The 25392-nt window shown below is 41.1% G+C and overlaps 2 protein-coding genes and 1 long non-coding RNA gene across 4 annotated transcripts in view; 2 read left to right on the forward strand and 1 right to left on the reverse strand.

Annotated features, from left to right (window-relative positions):
- gdpd2 (glycerophosphodiester phosphodiesterase domain containing 2) overlaps nt 1-1215 on the forward strand; it is a 104231-nt gene extending 103016 nt beyond the window's left edge. Inside the window, exon 15 of the mRNA XM_043704773.1 lies at nt 63-1215. Coding sequence (XP_043560708.1) covers nt 63-103 — 41 coding nt within the window. The 3' untranslated portion in view covers nt 104-1215. The remainder of the gene's footprint in view (nt 1-62) is intronic.
- Nucleotides 1201-9560, reverse strand: LOC122557262. Its single transcript, XR_006313781.1, has 3 exons — nt 9391-9560; nt 6762-6849; nt 1201-1485 (listed from the first exon to the last, which is right to left on the reverse strand). It is a non-coding gene; the product is annotated as an uncharacterized LOC122557262 (long non-coding RNA).
- Nucleotides 9561-10011: 451 nt separating this feature from the next.
- Nucleotides 10012-25392, forward strand: part of kif4 (kinesin family member 4) — a 71592-nt gene continuing 56211 nt past the window's right edge. For both annotated transcript variants that reach the window (XM_043704770.1, XM_043704771.1), the window contains exons 1-4: nt 10012-10158; nt 18872-18995; nt 19188-19302; nt 22620-22810. In XM_043704770.1, coding sequence (XP_043560705.1) covers nt 18873-18995; nt 19188-19302; nt 22620-22810 — 429 coding nt within the window. In that variant the 5' untranslated portion in view covers nt 10012-10158; nt 18872. The remainder of the gene's footprint in view (nt 10159-18871; nt 18996-19187; nt 19303-22619; nt 22811-25392) is intronic.

Consider the following 25392-nt stretch of genomic DNA (forward strand, 5'->3'; position numbering starts at 1 on the left):
TTGTGTTTTCTTTCCAATATGCTTTTATATTTCACAGTTTCTCTATTCTTTCTCTTTTGCAGGGGGTATAGGGCAAGAAAATACTGAGATCACAATCCTATGATGAAGCTTTGAACTCAACATTTCTCCATAATGATGGAACTCATTAACTGCATGTCGTCTACATAGTCGCCTTAATTTTCAAGTTTGAACTCATGGAAAATTGTATCTATATTTTTTGAAAATGTAATACATCTATTTTTCATCTCAGAATGGAGTTTATAATGACAAAATGTGTGTTGTTGTTTTTTCAATTCTAAAATCTGGGTCCAGTTGCCCTATCTGACAAAAATCCCTCAGCTATTCAAACCCATTTCTTTCATACAAGTACATTTCAATTCAACAGAACCAATTTTCCACCTCAAAGCATACCTTAAAGCAGCTTGGCTCTCCTTCTTGATGGATGTATCTGTACAGCTTCCTGCATTTCAGGTGTCCATAATGTAGTCACTCCACCTGCCCCCTCCACCCATGCAGCATTCCTAACATGAACAGTGGCTAAATCCTTAGGGTTGGTTCTTAACTGCCCTTTAAACTGGCAATTCCCTCAGTTATAACAAAATGCTAAAAAGAATAACAAGTTTTACATAGACTGCACTGGGTCAAGAAGGTAACAAAATACTTCCTTCTCAGGGAAAGCAGAAGGGCCATGACAGAAATACAGACTATCAGTCATTTAAAAATACAATTCCATTCAGAGTCCGGTCCATTGTGGTGGTCTGATGTATACTTCAGAGAGGGGTGTACCTTGAAAAGGGAAAAATGTTGGATAGTACAGTTACACAGAATGGCAGGAAGCTGAAGAGGACAGAAATGTAATGGAGGTCAGTATTCTTTGTAGGGAAGTTACCAGAATCCCCTCAGGAGTCAAGGAACTCATCAGGACAAGGGATATGAAGGCCACTCTAATCCAGGCATGTTTCATCTAAGCTATACTCACCTATAGGACAGTTGGCTCTTGAAGCCTCCTGATCAAGAGAGTGCATCCATAATGCACATACCTTTTGTTACGACCGGGTGAGGTGGAACCATGACTCCCTTTTAAATCCGTTCTTGGTCAGCCAGAACAATTGTTTCTATCTTCTTTTTCAGTATGTAGCTATCAAACTTCGATTAAACTTAGTTGACCAGATTAAAAATAAAGGAGAGCCAATTCCAAGGTTTTCTTGAATGAAAGAAAATTGAGTTTAATACCTACTCCTCTGAAGAAATAAAATGCAACACCAAACACACACAAATATAAATAATCAATTTACAAAGGGAGAAAGGCTGGAAGGTAAGGTAAATGCAGTTATAGATCTTAAATTCTTTTGTGTTGCAAGAATGAAAACCCAAGTCTAAATATTTCATTGTTGTCTTGTTCTTTAGCAGTGGCAAAGTTTGCACATTTTAGGTTCTCTGGGAATGATGATTTATTCGAGGTTGCCTTTTTACTGATGCTGGTTTCTACAACAGAAAGAAAAAGAGGTTTCAATATCCTTGCTGTTATCATTCCATGTCACTTTTTTGCTCTTTTTGTTCAAAGACTGCTGTTGTTATATTATTCCTTTGTGGACTTTGGTATCTATGTCATTGTTTTATTTCAAGTTTGTATAGTTGTTTGCAATCTTTCATTGTTCAATGCGAGACATTTTCATGTACGTGTTAGCAAAATAAGAGTTGTGGATTTCTTGCTACCTTATTAAGTTTAGGTGCCTTTTAATTAAAGTGACAGCCAGTTTCACATATTCTATGTGGGTTACCTGAGTGTACCAAGTGATCACAGCAGCTACTAAAGTTATATAGTGAAAACTGAATATTAATCGTCCATTTTTCATGACACTTGATCATAACATTGAATACTTCCACTGTTTCCAATAACAGTCTTCAGTATTGATTTTGCCTCAATAATGTCTAGTCTCACTGCCTGTTATACACTATAAGTATTTTTTTATATTAGAGGAACGCTATGCATCCACAAGTTGCGCATTTTACTGTAGATTATTTCCATACCAACATGTTGAGAGATGTTATTACACACCTCTGGAGCAGCTGGGATTTGGCTCAGAGGTAGGGACATTACCAATGCTGGACAGGATCCTTCAGATTATTTGTATGCTGACAACAGACCTGAGGAGCTTACATCTAGATGTCACATTCCAATCATCTTGTCAGATAGGCATAGGTAATTGAAACCCTGTTTCCACATCTTCCTCTCAACACTGCAGCTGCCCACAGTGTCAGCCATCTCCAGGTAGTCTTACATAGAAAATAGAACAGTACATCACAATACAGGCCCTTCGGACCTCAATGTTGTGCAGGTCTTTTATCCTACTCTAAGATCAGACTAACCTACATACCTTTCATTGTACTATCTTCCATGTGCCTATCCAAGAGTCACTTAAATGTCCCTATGTATCAGACTCTACTACCACTGCTGGCAGCGTATTCCATGCACCCACCACTCTGTGTAAAGAACCTATCTTTGATATCTCCCCTAAACCTTCCTTCAATCACCTTAAAATTATGCCACCTCGTGATAGACATTTCCACCATGGGAAAAAGTCTCTGGCTATCCACTCTATCTATGCGTCTCATCATCTTGTACACCTCTATCAGGTCCCCTCTCACCGTTCTTCACTCCAATGAGAATAGCCCTAGCTCTCTCAACCTTTCTTCATAAGACATGCCCTCCAGGCAAAGCAGCATCCTGGTAAATCCTCTTGCACATCCTTCCTATAATGAGCGACCAGAACTGAAACACAATATTACAAGTGTGGCCAAACAAAGTGTTACAAAGCTAGTCCCTTTTTTAACTAAATGCTGTTCCTTGACTCAAGGATACTTTGTCCTTGACTTTTTTCAGAGGGGTAATAAACCAAGCTGGGCTCCAATCAGTCAGGTTTGGTACAGAAATGAAAAGGATTATGAGAAGCCTTTTATTTATATATAAATGGATGAGACTTCAGGCCAAAGTGGTCATGTTTTAGAAGTGACCTGTATAATGAAAAGGGAGTGATCAGCTCTCTAGCTGAGCAGTTTAGTTCAGTCCAGAACTGGGTGGGAGTTCAACAGTGAGCTTTGTGGAAACTCTCTCTCTCTCTCTCTCTTTCTGCCCAACAACTTCAACCTATAAGCATGTGTTCCCTTTATACTAGTTTTTAAAGGGAGTTTGCTTATTGAGATGGTTGTGTGTATTCGGAACAGCATACTTAAGTCTAGTTTGCATTGACAGAGTTCTGTAGGGATTCTTTATTCTGTTCTTTGTGTTTCATTGTGTAATTTTCTGAATAAATTTTTGTTTGTTTTAAAATCTCAGTCAACCTAGCTAACTTACTCTTGGTAATTTTCACTGTACATTTACCAAAAACAAATTGCAAAGTTATGGTCTAGGATTCCTGCCTAAGAATGTTTTGAGTGGTCTGGCCTAGTCCATAATATAAGCCTCTACAGAGATGCAGCATAACCTCGTGGCTCTTAAAACTTAATCCCCCTGCTAATGAAAGCTAACACACCATACGCCTTCTTAACAACCTTATCGACTTGGGTGGCAATGCTGAGGAACCTAAGGACAGGGACCCCAAGATCCCTCTGTTCCTCCACACTGCCAAGAATCTTACCTTTAACCCTGTATTCTGCATTCAAATACAACCTTCCAAAGTGAATCACTTCACATTTTTCCAGGTTGAATTCCATCTGCCACTTATCCTCTCAATGTCCTGTTGCAACCTATAACAGCCCTCCACACTATCCACAATTCCACCAACCATCGGCATACTTATTAACTTACCCTTTCACTTCCTCATCCAAGTCATTTATAAAAATTACAAAGAGCAGAGTCCCAGAAACGATCCCTGCGGAACACCACTGGTCACCAAGCTCCAGGCTGAATATTTTCTACCTACTACCACCCTCAGTCTTCAATGGGCCAGCCAATTCTGTATCCAGACAGTGAAATTTCCCTGTATCTCATGCCTCTTTAATTTCTGAATGAGCCTACCCATTTAGTTATATACCTCAAAGTGGTTGAAAGCCAACATTAAACCAAGGGCTTCGTTCTCTACTGTGGAGTTCCACTTCTAATGCTTATTTAGCTTTTTAGCAACGTACTTATTTTGTCTATTTTGGAGTTTGTCCTCCTTCAGGGCAACTCCTACATGATGTCACTCGCATCAATATACTTTAAGGGCTTGGTTAAAGTTCAATGGTACAAGCAGAGCTTACCTATTAAAATGCCTTTCTGCCTTTCAAAAGTTGTCTGACGTTGTTTAGTCCATTCTACCTTTATTTATTCTGTATTGGTCGGTTAGCAGAGTGGCTACCACACTGAAGGCTGAAGTGAAGTTGTGTAGAATCCACACAACCCCAGTACTTCATGATTTCCTGTTTCATTGTGGGAATTGGGAACTTTTTTCTTATTTGTGCACAAAATTTAGGTGTTATCGCTAACATTTGCCGACTTTATTACTGTGGTTCTTTGTGATTGGTAGAAGATAAAAGGTAGAAACCAGTAAGCATTGTATTATTAGGCACTGGCATATGTTAAATCAAATTGTTCTAGGTTAGTTAGAATTAGAATTAGTACTCCAGGGGAAAAGATCGCTGAAGATTTCATCACACTGACCTCCTGCCTCCAAAACTCCCAATACAATTTCCTACCACTGGTCATGCAACATATTCATCCTCAATAAATAATCCACCAATTAAAAAGTGGAAACAAAATCTGCCAAACAGACTTTTTCATCTCCACAATAGTCACAATTAATAAATTGTTCAAAGAAAATTTAACAACATGTATTTATGTAAAAAAAACTAAATATTGTGGATGTTGGAAATCTGAAATTCAAAAAAACCATGAGAAACACCTCACAAATCTGGCAGTATCTGTGAAGGGAGAAACCAAGTTAACATTTCAGGTCTAAAACAAACAATTGCAGACTCTGAAAATCTGAAAAGGGTCACTGGTTTCCAAACTTTCACTTGCTCTCCATGGATGATGCCAAATCTGTTGAGTTTCTCCAGCAATTTCTGTTTTGGTTTAATGTTTTAGGTCATTGGCCTTTCAGATAGATTGCAATCCTGGATTGTTGCAAACTAGTGAAATATGGAGGTCTATTATTTCTGTTACAAATTTGCAGCCAACTTAGAATCTTGGGGTATAAGTCCATAGCTACTTGAATGTGGCAGTAGATGTACATAGGTGGTAAAGAGGGTGTATGGCATGCTAGCCATCAATGATCAAGGCACTGAGTATAAAAGTTGGTAAGTCACATTGCAGCTGTATAAAACTTTCGTTTGGCTACTTTTGGAGTATTATACGCAGTTCTGGATGCCGTACTTTGAAAGGATGTGGAGGCTCTGGATCGGGTGCAAGAGAGATTTACCAGGACATTGCCTGGATTGGAGTATATTAGCTATAAGGAAGGGTTGTACAAAATTGGATTGTTTTCACTACAGCATTGGAGGTTGATGAGTGATCTTATACAAGTATACAAAATTACAAGGGGCATGTAAAGGAATAGTCAGAGTCTTTTTCCCAGGGTGGAAGTGTCAAAATAGTGGGTATACATGATAGAGGGAAAATTTAAAGGAGATGAGGGAAGACTCATGGTGATAGGTGCCTGAATACTCTGCCAGAGGAGGTAGTAGAAGCAGATACAATAGGAATGATTAAAAAGCACATGAACCGGAAGGGAAGAGAGGGATACAGACTATGTGCAGCCAGATGGGATTAGTTTAGAATGGCATCGTGGTCAGTACAGACATGGTGGTACGAAGGGCTTGTTCCTGTGCTGTAATGTTCTATGTAATAACTCTTCCAGTGTTGTCCTTGTTATTATCTATATGACTTACCTCTGGATGATAGTGACATAAATAGCTTTCATTTAAGTAGCACATTTCAGAGCTTTGAGATGTCCCAAAGTACTTCACATATAATGAATTACTGTAATGGAGTTAAAATGTCATCACTGTTGTATTGCAATGGTAGCAACAAATTTGCAGAGGATATGGTATCTCAAACAGCAGTAAGATAACTAATTTTGACTGAGGAATAAATTAAATACTATTCAGGATAATAGAAGTTCCATAATTGAGGGAGGGGATGCCTAATGGTACTATCGCTAAACTGTCAATCCAGAGATAATGTTCTGGTTCTGCAAACTTCAATTCAAACCTTGCCATGGCAGTTGTGGAATTTGAATTCAAAAAATGTCTGCAATTGTAACTCTAATGGTGACCATGTAACTATTGCCAAATGCTAGGGAAAAATCCATCTGGTTCACTAATGTCCTTTTGGGAAGGAAACTGCTCCTCTTACCTGGTCTGGCCTACATGTGATTCCCAACCCACAGCAATGTGGTTGACATTTAACTGCTTTGTGGGCAATTAGGGATGGGCAAAAATGCTGACATGGGCAATAAATGTTTGCCTGGCCAGTGACACCCACATCCTGCGAATGAAAAAGCCCTTCTGAAATATATGCAAACCTCTAATTCTAGCCTCTTGCGAATCCTTGATTTTAACTGTTCTATCATTCATGGTCAGACCTTCAGTTGCCTTGGTTCTAAGCTCCAGAATCTCCTTCCTCTTCGCCTCTCAACTTCACTTTTGTACTTTATGACACTTAAAAATCTCACTCTTTAGCCAGATTTTTTCCTTAACTGACCTAGTAATTTTTATGTGGTTTACAATGTTCCTGTTTGTGTTTCCTAATCAACTTGTTCAGGGGTGTTATTGCATACCTCTGCAGCAGGTGGGACTTGAACCTGGGCCTCTTGATCCAGGGCTAGGTACTCTACCACTGCAAGAGTGCCTTATTTATGAATTAACCTGCGAACAGGAAAGCAGAATACTGCAGATACAAGAAATATCCAACAGAAAATACTTGAAACACTCAGCCATTGAAAGAATGCAGCACATATGAGCACTAACAAAAACAGAGATTGCTGGAAAAACTCAGCAGGTCTGGCAGCATCTGTGCAGAGAAATCAGTCAACATTTCGGGTCATGGTCATTGAGATGTACAGCACAGAAATGGACCCTTTGGTCCAACTCATCCATGTCGACCCTATATCCTAAATAAATCTAGTTCCATTTGTCAGCATTTGGCCTATATCCCTCTAATCTTGAGTGCTGCTGGAAAAGCACAACAGTTCAGGCAGCATCTGAGGAGCAGGAAAATCGACGTTTTGGGCAAAAGCCCTTCATCAGGAAGGGCTGATGAAGGGCTTTTGCCCAAAACGTTGATTTTCCTGCTCCTCGGATGCTGCCTGAACTGCTGTGCTTTTCCAGTACCATTCTAATCTAGAATCTGGTTTCCAGCATCTGCAGTCCTTGTTCTTACTATATCCTTCTAAAACTTTCCTATTCATATATCCATTCAGATGCCTTTTAAATGTTGCAATTGTACTTTCTCTGCCACCTCATTCCATGCATGCACCACCCTCTACCCCTTAGCTCCCTTTTAAATAATTCCACTCTCACTTTAAACCTATGCCCTCCAGTTTTGGACTTCCCTGTCCCAGGGAAAAGGCATTGTCTATTTATCCCATCCATGCCCCTCATGATTTTGTGAACCTCTATAAGGTGATCCCTCAGCCTCCAAAACCCAGGGAAAATAGGCCCAGCCTTTTCAGCCTTTCCCTATAGCTCAAATTCTCCAAACCTTGTAAATCTTTTCTGAACCCTTTCAAGTTTCACAAGATCCTTCCTATAGCAGGGAGATCAGAAGTGAACACAGTATGATTAGATTAGGCTACTTACAGTGTGGAAACAGGCCCTTCGGCCCAACAAGTCCACACCAACCCTCTGAAGAGCAACCCACCCAGACCCATTCCTCTACATTTACCCCTTCACCTAACACTATGGGCAATTTAGTATGGCCAATTCACCTAACCTGCACATTTTTGGACCGTGGGAGGAAACTGGAGCACCCGGAGGAAACCCACGCAGACACGGGGAGAACGTGCAAACTCCACACAGACAGTTGCCTGAGGCAGGAATTGAACCCGGGTCTCCGGCGAACCACTATGCCACCCAAAAGTGGCCTAACCAATGTCCTGTACAGCTGCAACATGACCTCCCAACTCTTATACTCAATACACTGACCAATGAAGGCAAGTATACCAAACAGCCTTCTTCACTATCCTATCCGCCTGTGACTCCACTTTCAAGGAACTATGAAATTGCACTCCAAAGTACCTTTAATCAGCAATACTCCCCATGATCTTTAAGTGTATTAGTTCTGCCCTGAATAGCCTTTCCAAAATTCAGCACCTTACATTTATCTAAATTAAACTCCATCTGCCAGTTCTCAGCCCATTGGACCATTTGATCAAGATCCTGTTTTACTGAGAGGTACCCTTCCTGGCTGTCCACTACACCTCTAATTTTGGTGTTAGCTGAAAACTTACTAACCATACCTCCTATGTTCACATCCAAATTATTTACATAAATTATGATAAGCAGTGGACCCAGCACTGATCCTTATGAAATACCACAGTTCATAGACTGATGCTATTAATAGCTTCCATAGCAATGGGGATGTATGGACTTGAATGCCCAGCCTCAGCGTGGACTTGATTCCCATACTCCTTCAAATGAAGCACAGCTTGTCTGGTTTGGAAGGGCTGTTATTCTGAACTCTTATTTCTCCATTTTTCTAAATTTATTGCTACACATTTTATTTATTTTTTTCGAATCTGTACTTAAGAATCTGTACCTAGGTACCTAAGATCGCACCATAATTGGTGACTTGTAAACTTTTCATTGTGCCCATGTTAGGACATGTGACAGTAAAGCTAATTCAATTCAATTTTGGTTAATCTACAACCACCAACCTGCTCTGAAAACTTTGTTCACACTTTGGAACCAACAATTCACAGTATTATCAATCATTGACATTCAAAAGGAAAGGTAAATTTGCCTATTCTCTAAATGTTAACGGATCTTTCTTTAAAAAATCCAGGTATATCTTCATCTTAATCAAAAACGATATGGTTCCCAAAGTTAAAAATCACACAACACCAGGTTATAGTCCAACAGGTTTAATTGGAAGCACACTTGCTTTCGGAGCGCCGCTCCTTCATCAGATCACCTGATGAAGGAGCGGTGCTCTTAAAGCTAGTGCTTCCAATTAAACCTGTTGGACTGTAACCAGGTGTTGTGTGATTTTTAACTTTGTACACCCCAGTCCAACACCGGCATTTCCAGATATGGTTCACTTGTGGATTACAGCAAACAAGATCTGTGTACCCCATTTGGCTCAAATGCCTGGGTTAGTCTTTTGGATTTATTGTAAAACCAGGGCAACCACATTTGGTTGGCGGAGATAAAAGTGCTACAGGCACTCAAAGAGCAATCGCTACTTACCATTCAAAGAAAACATAGCGATCAGCACCCGGCAGCAATAAACCCTCAGTCACTCGCAACACCACACCCCAAAGAGAAGGAAAACAGATCAATACCTGTAGCATTTTCTGATTTAAAAAAAAATAGATTCCCTACAATATGGAAACAGACCCTTTGGCCCAACAAGTCCACACTGACCTTCTGAAGAGTAACCCACCCAGACCCATTGCCTCTCCCCTAATGCAGCTAACCTACACATCCCTGAACACTGTAGACAATTTAGCCTGGCCAATTCACCTAACCTGCACATCTTTGTGTGGGAGGAAACCTGAGCAAACCCATGCACACAGGGTAAATGTACAAACTGTACACAGTCACCCAGGGGCTAGAATCGAACCCAAATTCCTGGCGCCATGAGACAGCAGTGCTAACCACTGAGTCACCGTGCCGCCCCCACTGATACATGAGGGGTTTTGCCTTCCTGCAGACTTGGTTCTGTCGCCATCACCATCTGTTACCAAACCCGGCCCAATCACGTGATAGGACAGGGGGCGGGGCACCGCTGTGGATCACGTGATTACGCCGTGAGGTCGAACAGGGACGCGGCCTGTGATTGGCTAGTTCCGGACGGCGGCAGTATTTGAATGTGTCTTTGGGTCGGCGGTTGCTGTTTCGGGGCGGGCGGAGCTCGATTCGACGGATTTCAGGGACGGCAGACACTCTGTTTGTGTATTAAAGTTTTTATTCCCGAGGCCCTGTGTGTGAAGAGGCAGTGGGAGCAGCTTGCAGGTGGGTATGTGCACCCACGTCAACGGAGTGGAAGGAGCTGAGATCTTAGTGTTGGGCTGCAGGTCCTGGCGGCAAGTATAAGGCCCACCACTGAATTATACCTCCCGCCCTTACAACACCGCTTCAACATGAAACCTGGGTAAACTCCACTGGTTTCCGTTCAGTTGCACATAACAGTGAACTAGACTGTATTCAGGAGAAAGTAAAGACTCCTGATGCTGGAGATCAGAGTCCAAAAGTGTGGCGTTGGAGACACCCAGATAGTCAGCAGCATCCGAGAAGCAGGAAAATCGACAATTCGGGCATAATTCTGGATTAGTGGCGCTGGAAGAGCGCAGCAGTTCAGGCAGCATCAACGGAGCAGGAAAATCGACGTTTTGGGCAAAAGCTCCTAATGAAGACCTTATGCCTGAAACATCAATTCTCCTGCTCCTCGGATGTTAACTGACCGGCTGTGCTTTTCCAGCGCCACACTTTGGACTGTGTTCAGTCTGGCTGAAAACAAGTTCAGGATCTTGCTGGTAGACTCTTGTGAGGAACGATTGGCCCAGTGCCGATTTCATTGATTTACAAGAACTGGGTCAAATTCTGGCTTTATATATACGGATTATAAGTAGTACAAACAAAAGTGGACCATTCGATCTACCGTGTTTGCGCTACTTATCAAAAAAATCTGATTTGATTGCGACTTTACCTGCACTTTTCCTATCTGCCTAAGGGGCGTTAGTCCCTTGATGGATCGTCTGTCTGAACCACTCATTAATGTATTTAATAAACTGCCACTCTTTCTGTGGAAGACCATTTCAAAGGCTGATGATGCTTGTGAGAAATGAAAGGCCTTGTTTCTGCCTTAAATGGGAGACACCCTTGTTTTTAAACTGGATTGTGGGAATTATCCGTGCAGAACGGACTACTTCGTTCGGTGTAACTAACTCTGGGATGTCCTCGAGTACCGGAGTTTGCAATGTCCCATAGAAGCTACAAGCCCACAACTATATGCTGTCCACTCTTAATGATTTTAAAATCTGTTACTTCATCAATTACAATATCCAACGTTTTTGTTTCATTCAGGCTCTAGCTGTAACCTAGAGTTTCATTTTATGTACTAACTGTTATGAAGAGCCTCTAGTATTAGTCCTACATTGATCATCTATTTTTGTAGATCTCTTTGGGCACATAACTCAGAAGCAATCAGGTTGGCCTACGAGTCGCTGGACTTAAATGTTAAATCTACCTCTTTCTACAGATGCTGTGACTTCTCAGTGCTTTGTTTTTGTGCAGATATTATAAAATTACTTCCCATCAGAAAAATACATAAAATTTAGTCCTGTAACTTAATTGTAGTGGTAAATTACTATTTGTAAGCAAAACAACTTTTGAGGTTTTTTTAATGTGGAGGTATGCATTTGTCTCTGAGCACCTCCCACTGTTGTCTAGCTCGATGTTAATTAAACTGGCTGGTCCTCCTGCTTCTGGTTGTGCTGGCTGCACAATGGTTACTCCTATGACACTGTATGGAACTGCTCTTTCTCTGTAAATAGCTTCCTGCTTCTTACTGTTTGCTTCCTGAGATCTTTGTCACAGCCAGGATTCAGAAGCAGGGAAGTAGTCAGTGGTGACCAGTGGTCTTGGAAGTGGGGGATGCTGTTCCAAAACGAAATAGTTTTGGATTGGAAGTTTACTATGCTTGTTGTAAAACTTACCTGTGAAATATAATAAGAATGCATCTATATTACTTGCTCTATTTTATTAGACATTTATCTTATTTGAGAAGAATAAGAAGTTGTTCGTGCATGTGTACAAGATGCCATCCCACGCATTGGGATACTTTTTTTTGTTCAACCCACGGACTTAGTATTGTGCAGTAGCACTTGGGGAAATCCTGAGATCCATCAGTCTGATCCAGGATGTCAAAAATAATGATTAGAATTTCTGGGAATTACACAGCACAAAAGCCAGGCACTTCTGGAGTCTTGGCACCTGAGGATAGTTTTTCAACATTTTTTTTATGGGAAGTTGTGTTGTTGCTAAGTCACCATTTATTGCCACCTGTAATTCCCTGGAGAGGGTTGTGGTAAGCTCCCTTCTTGAACTGTTGCAGCCCATGGTGTTGGGGCACCCATATGCAATTAAGAAGGTAACTCCTGGATTTTGACCCAGTGACTTTCCATGAAATCTTAATTCCAGATAAGGATAGTGGTTTAGAGGAGACTAGCAGATGGTGGTGCTCCTATGTGTTTGCTGCTCATGTCTTTCTAGGTCATGGAGGTTGCTGGTTTCAAATGTGTTGCTAAAGAAGCTTGTCCAAATTTTAATGCAGTGCACAGTGGTAGATGGTGTTTATTTTGGATAAATGTGAGGAGCTGCATTTTGGAACGGCAAATCGTACCTTAAGGTCCTGGGGAGTGTTGCTGAACAGAGACCTCAGAATGCAGGTTCATAGTTCCTTGAAAGTAGAGTCACAGGTAAATAAGATAGTGAAGAAGGTATTTGATATGCTTGCCTTATTGGTCAGTGCATTGGGTATAGGACATGGGAAGTAATGTGTCTGTGCAGGACATTGGTTAGGCCACTATTGGAATATTGTATGTAATTCTAGTCTCCCTGCTATAGCATGTTGTGAAACTAGAAAGGGTTCAGAGAAGATTTGAGAACGTTTCCAGGTTGGAGGGTTTGAGCTATAGGGAAAGGCAGAATTGGCTACTACTATTTTCCCTGGAGCATCAGAAACTGAGGTGTGATCCTGTGGAGCTTTAAAATGAGGGCCATAGCTAGACCAAGGTCTCTTCCCTGGGTGGGGGAGTCAAAAACTAGAGGGAATAGATTTAAAGTGAGAGGGGACCAAAGGAGCAACTTTTTCGTGCAAAGGGTAGTGCATGAATGGAATGAGCTGCCAGTGGAAGTAGTGGAGGCTGGTATAATTACAGCATTTAAAAGGCATTTCGATGGGTATATAAATAGGAAGAATTTACAGGGATATGGGCCAAATGCTGGCAAATGTGACTAGATTTATTTAGAATATCTGGTCAGCGTGAATGAGCTGGATTGAAGGGTCTGTTTCTGTGCTGTATATCTGACTCTGACCTTGTAGATAATGCACACTGCTACTTGTACTGAAGAGCATGAATGTCTAAGGTGGCATTTCAGGTGCTGGTCAAGCAGTTTAAAGGAAGACTTTGCAGGTCAACAGGATTGTTTCTTATTTCTGGTTTGTAGGTTGATGCTAGGTTGTTCCTTCCACTTTCTAGCAGTTTGATACAAGTGTCCTGCTACATGTTCGACAATTTAAGAATCATTTATTTCTGGAGTCATGTGTCAGTGAGACAAAAGAAGGACGGCAGATTTCCTCTGGGGCATTAGAGAACCAGATGGGTTTTTACTGCAATCAACAGTGGTTATGTGGTCACAATTTGTAACTTTTGAATTCCAGATTTTGATTTCAAATTTCGCCATCTACCATGGTGGGATTTGAACCTAGATCCCCACAACATTAGCCTGGGTTTCTGGATTACTATCTAATGACTCTGCATCCTAACTATTATTCAAATGAGTCTACAGTGTACCATTTTCAATGAGTCCTTTACTATTCCTTGCTCCCTTTAAATCTCATGTGCTAATACCTAAAAAAGGCATCTTTCAATTTGTACTGTTAACATGCAGTGTTGCTAATTCCTTCTACTGAAGTTCTATGGCTCAGAAGGGAAGGGAGTAAGGAGATGGTGAAAGGTGATTCAATCGTGAGAGGAACAGACAGGAGATACTGTGGTTGCAAATGAGACTCCCTGATGGTATGTTGCCTTCCAGGTGCCAGGGCCAAGAATGTCTCTGATCGAGTTTACAGGATTCTTAAGGGGGAGGGGGAGCAGCCAGAAGTTGTGTACACATCGGTACCAATTACATAGTTATGGAAAGGGAACGGGACCTGAAAAAAGGTGGAGAAGTGGCATTGCTAATCAGGAATAGTATCACAGAAAGGGAGGTAGATGAGGACAGTTTGTCTGCAGGGTCAGTATGGGTGGGAGTCAGGCACAGGAAAGGAGCAGTCACTTTTATTGGGTGTTTTCTATAGACCCGCCCCAATAGCAACAGACATGGAGAAGCAGATTTGGAAAGGTGCAGAGAGGAGGGTGACAGGTAGGACAGGTCATGAGGGCGGTGCTGAGCTGGAAGGCTGGAGGTGGGGGAAGGGGAAACGAGGAAATTGGTGAAATCCACATTGATGCCATAGGGTTGAAGTGTTCCGAGGCGGAAGATGGGGTATTCTTCCTCCAGGCATCGGGTGGTGAGGGCGTGGCGTTGGAGGAGGCCCAGGACCTCCATGTCCTTGGCAGAGTGGGAGGGGTAGTTGAAATGTTGGGCCACAGGACGGTAGGGTTGATTTGTGCGGGTGTCCCGGTGATGTTCCCTAAAGCACTAGGAGGTGTCCAGTCTCCCCAAAGTAGAGGAGACCGTATCGGGAATAAATGATATTGGGGTATGTGCAGGTAAAACTTTGATGTATGTGGAAGGTTCTTTAGGGGCCTTGGATGGAGGCATGGGCGTAGGTTTTGCAATTCCTGCGTGGCAGGGGAAGGTGTCAGGACGGGAGGGTAGGTTGTTGGGCGGGGCGTGGACAAGACCAGGTAGTCAGAAGGAATGGTCTTTGTGGAAAGCGGATAGGGGTGGGGAGGGAAATATATCCCTGGTGGTGAGGTCCGTTTGGAGGTGGCGGAAATGTGGGAAGTGCGGGATGTGGATGAGATGCGTTGGAGTGCATCTTTAACCACGTGGGAAGGGAAATTGCAGTCTCTAAAGAAGGCCATCTGGTGTGTTCTGTGGTGGAACTGGTCCTCCTGGCAGCAGATACGGCAGAGACTGGAATTGGTAATACAGGATGGCATTTTACAGGAGATAGGGTATAAGCCAGGTAGCTGTGGGAATCGGTGGGTTTGTTTTAAAAAAAGTGTCAAGTCGGTCGTCATTAATGAAGATGGAGAGGTCCAGGAAGAGGAGGGAGGTGTCAGAGATGGTCCAGGTGAATTTAAGGTCCGGGTGGAATGTGTTGAAGTTGATGAATTACTCAACCTCCTCGTGGGAGCACGAGGTGAAGCCAATGCAGTCTTCAATGTAGCAGAGGAAGTGGTGGGGAGTGGTGTTGGTGTAACTACGGAAGATGGACTGTTCTACGTAGCCAACAGAGACAGGCATAGCTAGGGTCCCTACGGGTGCCCATGGCTACCCCTTTGGTCTGGAGGAAGTGGGAAGATCCGAAGGAGAAATTAAGACTGAGGACAGGTTCAGCCAAATGAATGAATGTGTCAGTGGAAGGGCACTAGAGAGGAGGCCATATTAGATTTGGTGCTTGGCAACAAATCAGGCCAGGTGTCAGATCTCTTGGTGGGAGAGCATTTTGGTGATAAAGATCACAATTCTCTGATCTTTACTATAGTCATGGAGAGGGATAGGAGCAGACTGTATGGGACAGTAATTAGTTAGGGGAGGGGAAATTACAATAGGCAGGAACTGGGGCACCTAAATTGGGAACACGTTTGCAAGGAAATGCACAACAGAAAAGTGGAGGTTGCTTCAGAAGCAATTGCTGATGCAATTGCTTGACAGGTTTGTCCCACTGAGACAAGGATGGGATGATAGGGGGGAGAATCTTGGGTGACGAGATGTGGAACGTTAAGCCAAGAGCAAGAAGGAACCTTAAACTTGAGGCAAGAAACAGAGTGCTCTGGAACATTACAAGGAAGGAACTGAAGAATGGAGTGAAGAAAGCTTAGAAGGTGGCATGGTAAAGCTTTAGTAGGTAGTGTTAAGGAAAACCCTAAGGCCACTTGAGGAACAAGAGAATGGTCAGAGTGAGGATAGGTCCGATCAGGGAAAGTGAGGTAATTTGTGCCTGGAGTCTGAGGTAGGGGAGGTCCTTAGTGAATACTGAAGCAAAGTATTCATTTCTGAGAGGGACTTTGATGTTTGAGGGTCAGTGTGGAACACTGATGTTCCTGAACAGGTTGATGTTAAGGAGGATGTGATGAATATTTTGAAAATCATAAGGATGGAGAAATCCCTGGGTCACATGGGATATACCCTAGGTTACTATAGGAAGCAAGGGAAGAGATTGCTATCCTTTGGCGATGATCTGTGTCCTCACTGTCCACTGGAGTAGTGCCAGATGTTTGGAGAGTGGCAAATATTTTTCTCTTGTTCAAGAAAGGGAATAGGGATAATCCTAGGAATTGCAGACTAGTCAATCTGATCTGTGGTGTATAGTACTGAGAGGTTTCTGAGACCGGATTTATGATTACTTGGAAAACCATAGTTTGATTAGATATGGTCAGCATGTCTTTGAGGGACAGGTGATCCCTCAAGCCTTATTGAATTCTTTGAGGATGTGACAAAACACATTGAAGGCAGAGCGGTGGATGAAGGCACATTCAAAAGTAAGGAGGTATGGGATACAGGGAAATCTGGCTGGATACAAAATCTGGCCCATAAAGGGTGGTGGTAGGTGGAAAGTATTCAGCCTGGAGCTTGGTGACCAGTGGTATTCCGCAAGGATCCGTTCTGGGGCCTTTGCGGTTTGTGATTTTTTTTTAAATAAATGACTGGATGAGAAAGTGGAAGGGTGGGTTAGTAAGTTTGCCAATGACATGAAGGTTGGAGTGATAGTGTGAAAGGCTGTTGGATGTTGCAACATGAAACTGACTCAGCAGGACTGAGCTGATCAGTGGCAGATGGAGTTCAGCCTGGAAAAGTGTGACATGATTCACTTTGGAAGGTTGAACTTGAATGCAGAATACAGAACAACCTCTGTTATCTGAATATCAATTATCCAAACAAGATCTCGAGGTCCTGTTTTATTAAAAAAAAGAATTAGCATGGACCCTGTCACTGATTCTCTCTCACACTCTCTCACACTCTCTCACACTCTCTCACACTCTCTCACACTCTCTCACACTCCTCAACTACATAAGGTGTTACTGTCGCAAAAGTCTCACTGCATTTATTTCGCTAAGGGGGGAAGAAAACCATCCAAACTGCATATATTGTTTTAATATGACGTCAAACACTTCCTGTTAATGATGAATGCTGGAAGGAGCAGTATCCCAACAAGTGATTTAACTTGTAAAATATCGAATTTTTAAGCAATATCCAGTGTTTGTGCACATTTTTTGATTTGAGTAAAATTAAAATTCTGTCAACATGTTTTTAATGTAATTATGCTCAGTATGGCTTCTGTTGTTTATGACCAGATAATGGTTCAGTGGTTAGCACTGCTGCCTCACAGCACCAGGATCCCAGGTTTAATTCCAGCCTCGGGCAATTGTCTGTGTGGAGTTTGCATATTCTCCCACTCTGTCTGTGGGTTTCCTCCGGGTGCTCTGGTTTCCTCCCACAGTCCAAAGATGTGCAGGTCAGGTGGTGAATTGGCCATGTTAAATTGCCCATAGTGTTAGGTGCATTAGTCAGAGGGGGGGTGGGTTGCTGTTCGGCAGGTTGGTGTGGACCTGTTGGGTCGAAGGGCCTGTTTCCATGCTGTAGGGAATCTAATCCAATCAAAATACTCCCTGCCTGTCTTGTCCTGATATTCAGGGTTGTTCAGTACAGGGTTTAAAGCAGGGCTCTGGCAGTGTGGAGGAACAAAGGGATCTTGGGGGTCCTTGTCCATAAATCTTGCAAAGTTGTCGCCGAAGTTGATAGGGTTGTTCAGAAAGCGGGGGGTTGAGTTTTAAGAGATAATGAGTCCATCATCAGTGCCTTTGTTTCAACCAGGCTGAAATATTCCAAAGCACTCCTGGTCAATTTCCTCTGTCAGATTCTCAAACTTAACGTTGTCAAATTATTCTGCTATTGTTATAACTTGCAGTTAATCAGATTTATTCATTATCTCAACACTTGCTGATCTTTGTGAGCTCCTGCTTAAGCAATGCTCTTTAAATATTGTTTTCAAACATTTCCATGTCTAATGTCCAGGCATAAACCCTAGTATATACACTTCTCAAAATATACCACTGACAGTTGTACTTCAGTGTGAGAAGCAAATATTCTAATTCATTCCCTAAAATTCTGCCTTTTTTGCTTTCTCGAGTCTCTTAACTTATAAATAGTCAGCATGGCTTTGTGAGGGGCTTTTTAGTCGTTTAGTCATCTACTTAATGTTTTTCAATGTCGATTAGTTAAAATTTGCTTGATGCTTCTCAGAAATGCTTTTGCATTCTTGTGCTCTGTTAGAGGTACTAATAATACGTTTCACAAATCATTGGAAAGATTATGTAACCAACAAATTTGTGCATATTTACCATTTTTTCTTTCTGAATGTAACAGTCAGTACATAATTACAAGTTCAATTGCTTAAAATAGCTTTCAGATCTTTCCAACATTTAACTCTTCCTGATATGCCTATTTTCCACACTGAACTATTGCACAGAAGTAAGTTTCCACCAGTGTTATTCTAAAAGAACAAACAAAATATCAATTTTTTTTTCTTGACACTTGTCTATGAATAGCTTTGATCATATCTTTAGCTCACTTTCCTAACTTGTTTAACATCTAGAGTAACATTATTGACCCAAGTCTAAGTGACTACCTTTTTATTTAATTAACTCTATTACTGGACATACCACGTGTACATCTGATTATTGCTATTGACTTTAATGGTGTGTACATCCAATGCATAGTATTTCAGTCTACAATGTATTTAATTTGTTTGCATGCTATATGTTGATAGGATGGTACGAGAAGAGGAGAAGGTTATTCCAGTAAGAGTAGCCCTCCGCTGCCGTCCTCTTGTACAGAAGGAAATTGATGAAGGATGTCAAGTGTGCTTGACATTCACTCCTGGAGAACCACAGGTATAAGTTTGATCTAGTTGATGGTTTGACATTGCTTAAATTATGATTTTTGTTCAGATGCCTGAAGATCTTTTAAATAGGTTATTATGACAAAAGGGGATTCTGTCAAGTCAGCTCCCTGCTACTGTTGTGTAGAGTATGCTGTACCAATTTTCTTTTAATTTGCTTTCTTTTTTGCCCCCCCCTCCTCAGGTGCTTTTGGGAATCGATAAGTATTTTTCATATGATTACGTCTTTGATCCCTGTGCAGAGCAAGAAGAAGTGTTCAATATTGCAGTATATCCCCTTATTCAGGGGATATTCAAAGGTAACTATTTCCTGCTGAATGTTTTGGAAATAGCTTGGGATTGGTCCACTGTTCATTGCGTATTGAATGATTCTCATTACAGGTTTTTATGTGAATCACTCCTTGATCATTTTATCTGTTAGATATCTGATCACTTAATCCACATAGAAACATTTCTAATACTTAATTCAGTTTTACAAGTAAATTTTTTTAAAACAAACAAGAATACCAATCCCATTTTAAGAGCTGTCAAAATTTCAGTTTGTTTATTCCATGCTTATTTGAAACGTATCTAGATTTAACAAGTTTTGAGAAGATTTGTAGCTCAGGTTGAGATTCTGGATGTAAGTTTGCTTGCTGAGCTGGAAGGTTTGTTTTCAGACATTTCATCACCATACTAAGTAATATCAGTGAGCCTCCAGTTGAAGCACTGGTGGGATGGCCCGCTTTCTACTTCTGTTTGGGTTTCCTTGTGTTGGTGACATCTTTTCATGTGGTGATGTCATCTCTTGTTTTTCTCATGGGGGTGGTAAATGGAATCCAAGTCAATGTTTGTTGAAAGTTGGAATGTTTGGATAATAGTGAATATCATTAATCTCATGAACATCAAATAGCCAGAAAAAGACATGACGCACTGTCATTAGTATTCTTACATACAGATGAGGAAGGACAACGCATCCATCCTAAGACAAGCCAAACAGCGACACACATGAGAATTCTTAGAAGCATGGCATACCAACCAGAACACTCTCAACAAACGCATTGACTTGGATCCCATTTACCACCCCCTGAGAAAAAGTACAGAAAATGATGCTACCAGCCCAAGGAATAGAAAGTAGGCCATACCACTAGTGCCTCATCCAGAGGTTCAGTGATGATGTTACCTAACATGGTGGCGTAACATCTGAAAACGAATCTTCCAGCGAGTAAACCTACATCTAGTATCTTGATTTCCTTGGTTATTTTCTGTCTTAATTTTATTTTTGTCTCTTTTATTTTTAATCCAACTGCCACTTTTTTCCTGCCCTGATGTACAAATTTAACATGTTGGACTGCACTTTGCCTCTCTTATCTATACTCCATTGAGAATGAGACTGATGGATAAACTATCTGGCTAACATGTTCGTGCTGGTATCTGATTGATTGAAAGAAAGGTCACACAAAACTAAAGTGGTAGATTGGTTGAGAATGAAAGTGAACCAGAGTGAAATGTAAATGTGCAGTAAGTGTGGAAAGGGAAATAAGTATACCCCTGAAGTATAAGACTAGGGAATTGCAAATGAGAAAACAAAACTGCAGAAACTTGGAGCAAGTAACTTTTTCTGATGTATTGAAATCATAGCAGTGTCATTGTGGTAGAAAATCAGGTGGAGGAGGAATGTGTACAGACTGTTCAGTTGTTGAGACATCCATTGATGTCAATGAGTGACTGGAAGGATGTTAGGTGTTTTGGTTGTAATCTTCCAAAACTTGCTAGATTCTAGAAAAGCTCCAGTGGCTTGGAAAACCACATATGTAAAATCCTTTTGCTCCAAGAAGAAGGGAGACAGTAATTCAAGCAGGAAACTCAAACTATTGACACTGAGACGGCGCTGGAGTATATTCTTGAGGTGATAACTGGACATAGACAATCAGTGGTGTGGCTTTCCAAAGGGAGAATAATGTTTGATCAAAAGTTTTTTGTTTTGAGGTTGTGATATACAGTATTGATAAGACAACCAGTGGTATAATGTATTTGACTTCAAAAGATATTCAAAAAATGTCATATCAAAGGTTATTGCACAAGATGAGAATTTGTATTGCAGGTAATTATTAATATCCATTGCAGATTCCTCTAACGGGATAAATGAGATGAATGAATTTCAGCAAGGATCACCATTGGGTGCTTGTTTACACAATGTATTTATCCAAAATTATTTACATTGCATTATCCACTCTTGGACAATGGATAGGAAAGTTGAGGACAGTCTGCAAAGGAATGTAGACAGTTTTGTGTGGTCAAAAAATTGGCAGGTGGAGTAATATGGGCAAAAATGTCCACTTTGACATGAATTGAAAATAATTCTTGAATGGGTGGAGATCATAAAATGTCAGGATACAGAGGCATCTGGGTTTTGTTTTGCTTCTGGAATAAGCACTATTCTCATAGTGCCAGGGACCCAGTTCTAGCCTTGGGTGTCTTTCTGTGGGGAGTTTACATTTTCCCCATGGTTGCATGGGTTTCTTTCGGGTGCTTGAGTTTTCTCCCACAATCCAAAGGTATGTAGGCTAGATGGGTCAGCTATCATGAATGCAGGGTTACAGGGGTTTGGGTTGGTGGGGAGGTCATTTCTTTGGGCGGTCACAGCAGACATTATTGGCCAAATGGCCTCTGCAGTGTAGAAATTCTGTGATATGAATATATTGCTGGCTAAACCTGCATCCTGACTTGCCGAGAATGCCGTTCAGAGTCAATCCTGAATTAGTAGTTAATGAATTAAAATGTCACCATTTGCTGTGGTGGGATTTGAACCAATGTGCCCAGAGCCATTAGCCTTGGGGTCTGGATTACTAGTCAAGTGACACGGCCACTACACTGCAGCCTCACTCTGTAAATCCAAACGTTAACATGCAAGTGTAGCAAGTAATTGGCAGATGGCATGTTGGTCTTTTGCAAAGGAATAAAGCATAAGGGTAGGGAAGTCTTGCAATAATTGTTTCAAACCATTAGCAAGGCTCTTGTGGCATATTGATACTGTCCATACCTCTGAACCTGCGTTCAAGTCCCACTTGCTTCAGGCAACTATCTGAATTTTAGGATCCTTATGCAGTGGTAGAGTTCTGACCTCTGAGAAGAGGCTTAGTATCAAGTCACACCTGCTCTAGAAAAGTGTCATAATGCTGTGAGCAGGTTATTTGGAAAATATGTACAAAGCAATGGTGTGACTGCACCGGGATGACTGCAGATAATTTTGGTTTCCCTACTTTAAAGAAAGACGTACTTGTGTTGGAAATGGTTCAGATAGTTCACTTAATTGCTGAAATGGTGTTTTTTTTTGTGACAAAGTTTGGGTTTATCCCTCATTTTTTCCTCTATGCTAAATAGTATGGCTTTATTGAACCGTTTTTAAGATTGAGAAATTTTGACTATAGATTGAGAATTTTTGCCTTGCTTGAAGCGTCCCTTAGAATAAAAGGATATCTATTTTAGGAAATTGGTGACCAAGTGTAAAATCACTTTTGAAATCAAGGTGAAATTCATGCAAATCTGAACTCTGTTTTTAAAGCATGTTTTGATCACTATGTTCCATTTTTAAATGTGATCACACTGACTTTCTGTTCTATGCCTTCTATTCCAGGATATAATGCTACAGTATTGGCGTATGGACAGACTGGTTCTGGAAAGACCTATTCTATGGGAGGAACATACACATCTGGTCAAGAGGGTGATCCAAGCGTTGGTGTCATTCCAAGAGTAATTAATATGCTGTTTAAGACGATTGAAGAGAATTCAGATAATGATTTCACATTAAAAGTTTCTTATTTAGAGGTGAGTAAGAGGGAGATTATTATTTCAATATTAGGAAGGTACTTTCTAAGTTCTGTTGAAGTGTACAACTATTGGCTTTTTGGCCCAATAGTTCAAGTTTTAAAGCTGAGCAGAAACAAATGTGATTGGAGACCTGGTTGGATTACCTAGTTGTTTGCTTTTCTGTTGCATGAATTAATTTATTTAGGAATTACCTGAATGAAATCATTCCCACACCTGTGTGCGTATATCAACTAATATAGATCCATGAATATATAAATATATAGCTATGATCTAATGACAACATTGACATCAAGTTTCAAGAGTCTCTATTATTATACTGTTTGTAATAATTTAATAGGCCACTTGGGTAAGTGGAGATGTCTCTGTTAATAAAGCAATGATACAACTGGGTAAACTAAAGGCAAGTATCCATCTTCAAACAGGAAGAATATACTGAGATTCCTTTGGCCAGTCATTGAATGAACTAAACAGAATATATTAACACTAAATTATGAAAAGATTCTCTACTAAGAAAACTTAATTGAATGTTGTGTAGCGTGAGGCATTTCTTGTCAAAAATTACTTCTTAAAAAGTTTGATGCTACATAAGTCCAACATCCCAAGGTACTTCACAGAAGTGACAGAAGGAGAATGAGTCAAAATCACCAAAAGATTGGTCAAAGAGCTGGATTTGAAGGAGTCCCCAAAGAGGACCAAAGTAATAAAGGTATTCCAGAGCTTGGAGCCTAGGCAGTTAACTGCATGGTCACCAATGTTGAAGCAAATTTAAAATTGTGGATGCCCAAAGGCCAAACTTTAGTAAATTATATTGTGGGGCTGAATGAGTGGGTAATTGCATGGAGAGAAAAGGATGACCATTTTGAAATGGAGATGATACTTGTTTGGGACATTTGAGGACAGTGGTCAGGTGAATGAAACTTGAGCAGCAGAATATTGATTATATTTTTTTTAGTTTTTGGAAAGTGGCATATGGAGATTAGGTAAGCTTTTATTAAAATAAGCGAGTCTAGATATAACGCTGGAATGAATGTAATGTGTGAAGTCTGGCAATATTTGGGTTGGAAGTTGGTGGTCTTGGTGTTGGCAAAATGCAAACTTGGAGTTGTTACATCAAGGTTGTGAGCAGACAACTTTGCTGGATTGTTACCAAGAAGATTGATGGAATTAGTAAATGATTTTGGTCCTCATTCTAAATTCTAATTACATCAATCTTCCATTTTTGAGGAAATTTCTGTTCCAAAACAAGGTGTCTGATAGTTTTACTGAACATAGCAGTAAAGCTGGGTAGATGTGAAAATCAGTGTTGTAATTTCTTTTTATTATTTCTTCTTGTGATATGGATGTGACTAGCTCTTATTACTCATGCCTCATTTCTGACGGTGTCGCTTTGTAAATGGTCTCTACTAAGGGGTAAGGTTTATTCCTATCAACCATATCTATGCCCCTCAATCCTGTAAACCTCTTTAGGTCCCCCTTCAGCCTTCTCTGCTCCAAGGAAAGTAGTGCCCTACAAGTGTCCCTACATAGCGGAAATGTTCCAGCCTGGGCAACTTCCTAGTGAATCTTTTTATAACTTTTCCAATGTAATCCCATCCTGCCTATAATGTGGCAGCCTGGATTGCACTGTGGTCTGGTTGTGGCTTAACCAACACTGTCGTGTTGCATCAAACCCTCGCACTCTTAATTGCCACGACTAACAGTCTATAAAGTCCTGGAAGATGACATCCAATGCATCCACTCTTTCTAGATCTACTAATCTACTCTGGGATGTAGATTATCAGGCCCTAAGTATTTATCTGCCTTCAATCCTCTCCATTCTTCCAGCACCAATTCTCTAGTAATATTGATCTCCCTCAGTTCTTTATTCTCACGAAATCTTGCATTCTCGAGCATTTGTAGTATCTTGATTGGTTCTGTCTTCACAAAAGACAAAGTTTGCCTGGAGTTGCTCAACTGTTCTTTGTCCCCTATTATACATTCCCCTGTTTCTATCTGTAGGGGATCTACATTTGTCTTCAATCTCTCTCTTCACATACATAAAGAAACTCTTAGTGTCAGTCTTTGTTCTCTGTAGGCTTACTTTTGTACCATATTTTCCCCTTGGTCCTGTGCTGAATTCTAAACTGTTCCCAATCACCACTTATCTTTTTTTCTTGGCCAGTCTATAGGCAAAGTCTTTTCACTGGGGTCGGGGAGTCCAGAACCAGAGGGCATAGGTTTAAGGTAAGAGGGGAAAGATATGAAAGAGACCTAAGGGGCAACCTTTTCAGAGGGTGGCATGTGTATGGAATGAGCTGCCAGAGGAAGTGGTGAAGGCTGGTACAATTGCAACGTTTGAGGCATTTGGATGGGTATATGAATAGGAAGGGTTTGGAAGGATGTGGGACTAGATTGGGTTGGGATATCTGGTCTGCGTGGATGGGTTGGACCGAAGGGTCTGTTTCCATGCTGTACATCTAAGACTCTGACTCAATATATGCTTTTTCTGGAATCATATGCATTCTCTAATTTCCTTTTTAAGCCCTGAATTGGCCCTCTTACCCATTTTTGCTTTTATCAGACAGTTGTCATTTCCAATG

Source organism: Chiloscyllium plagiosum, chromosome 15, assembly GCF_004010195.1.
Source record: "Chiloscyllium plagiosum isolate BGI_BamShark_2017 chromosome 15, ASM401019v2, whole genome shotgun sequence".
NCBI lineage: Eukaryota > Metazoa > Chordata > Chondrichthyes > Orectolobiformes > Hemiscylliidae > Chiloscyllium > Chiloscyllium plagiosum.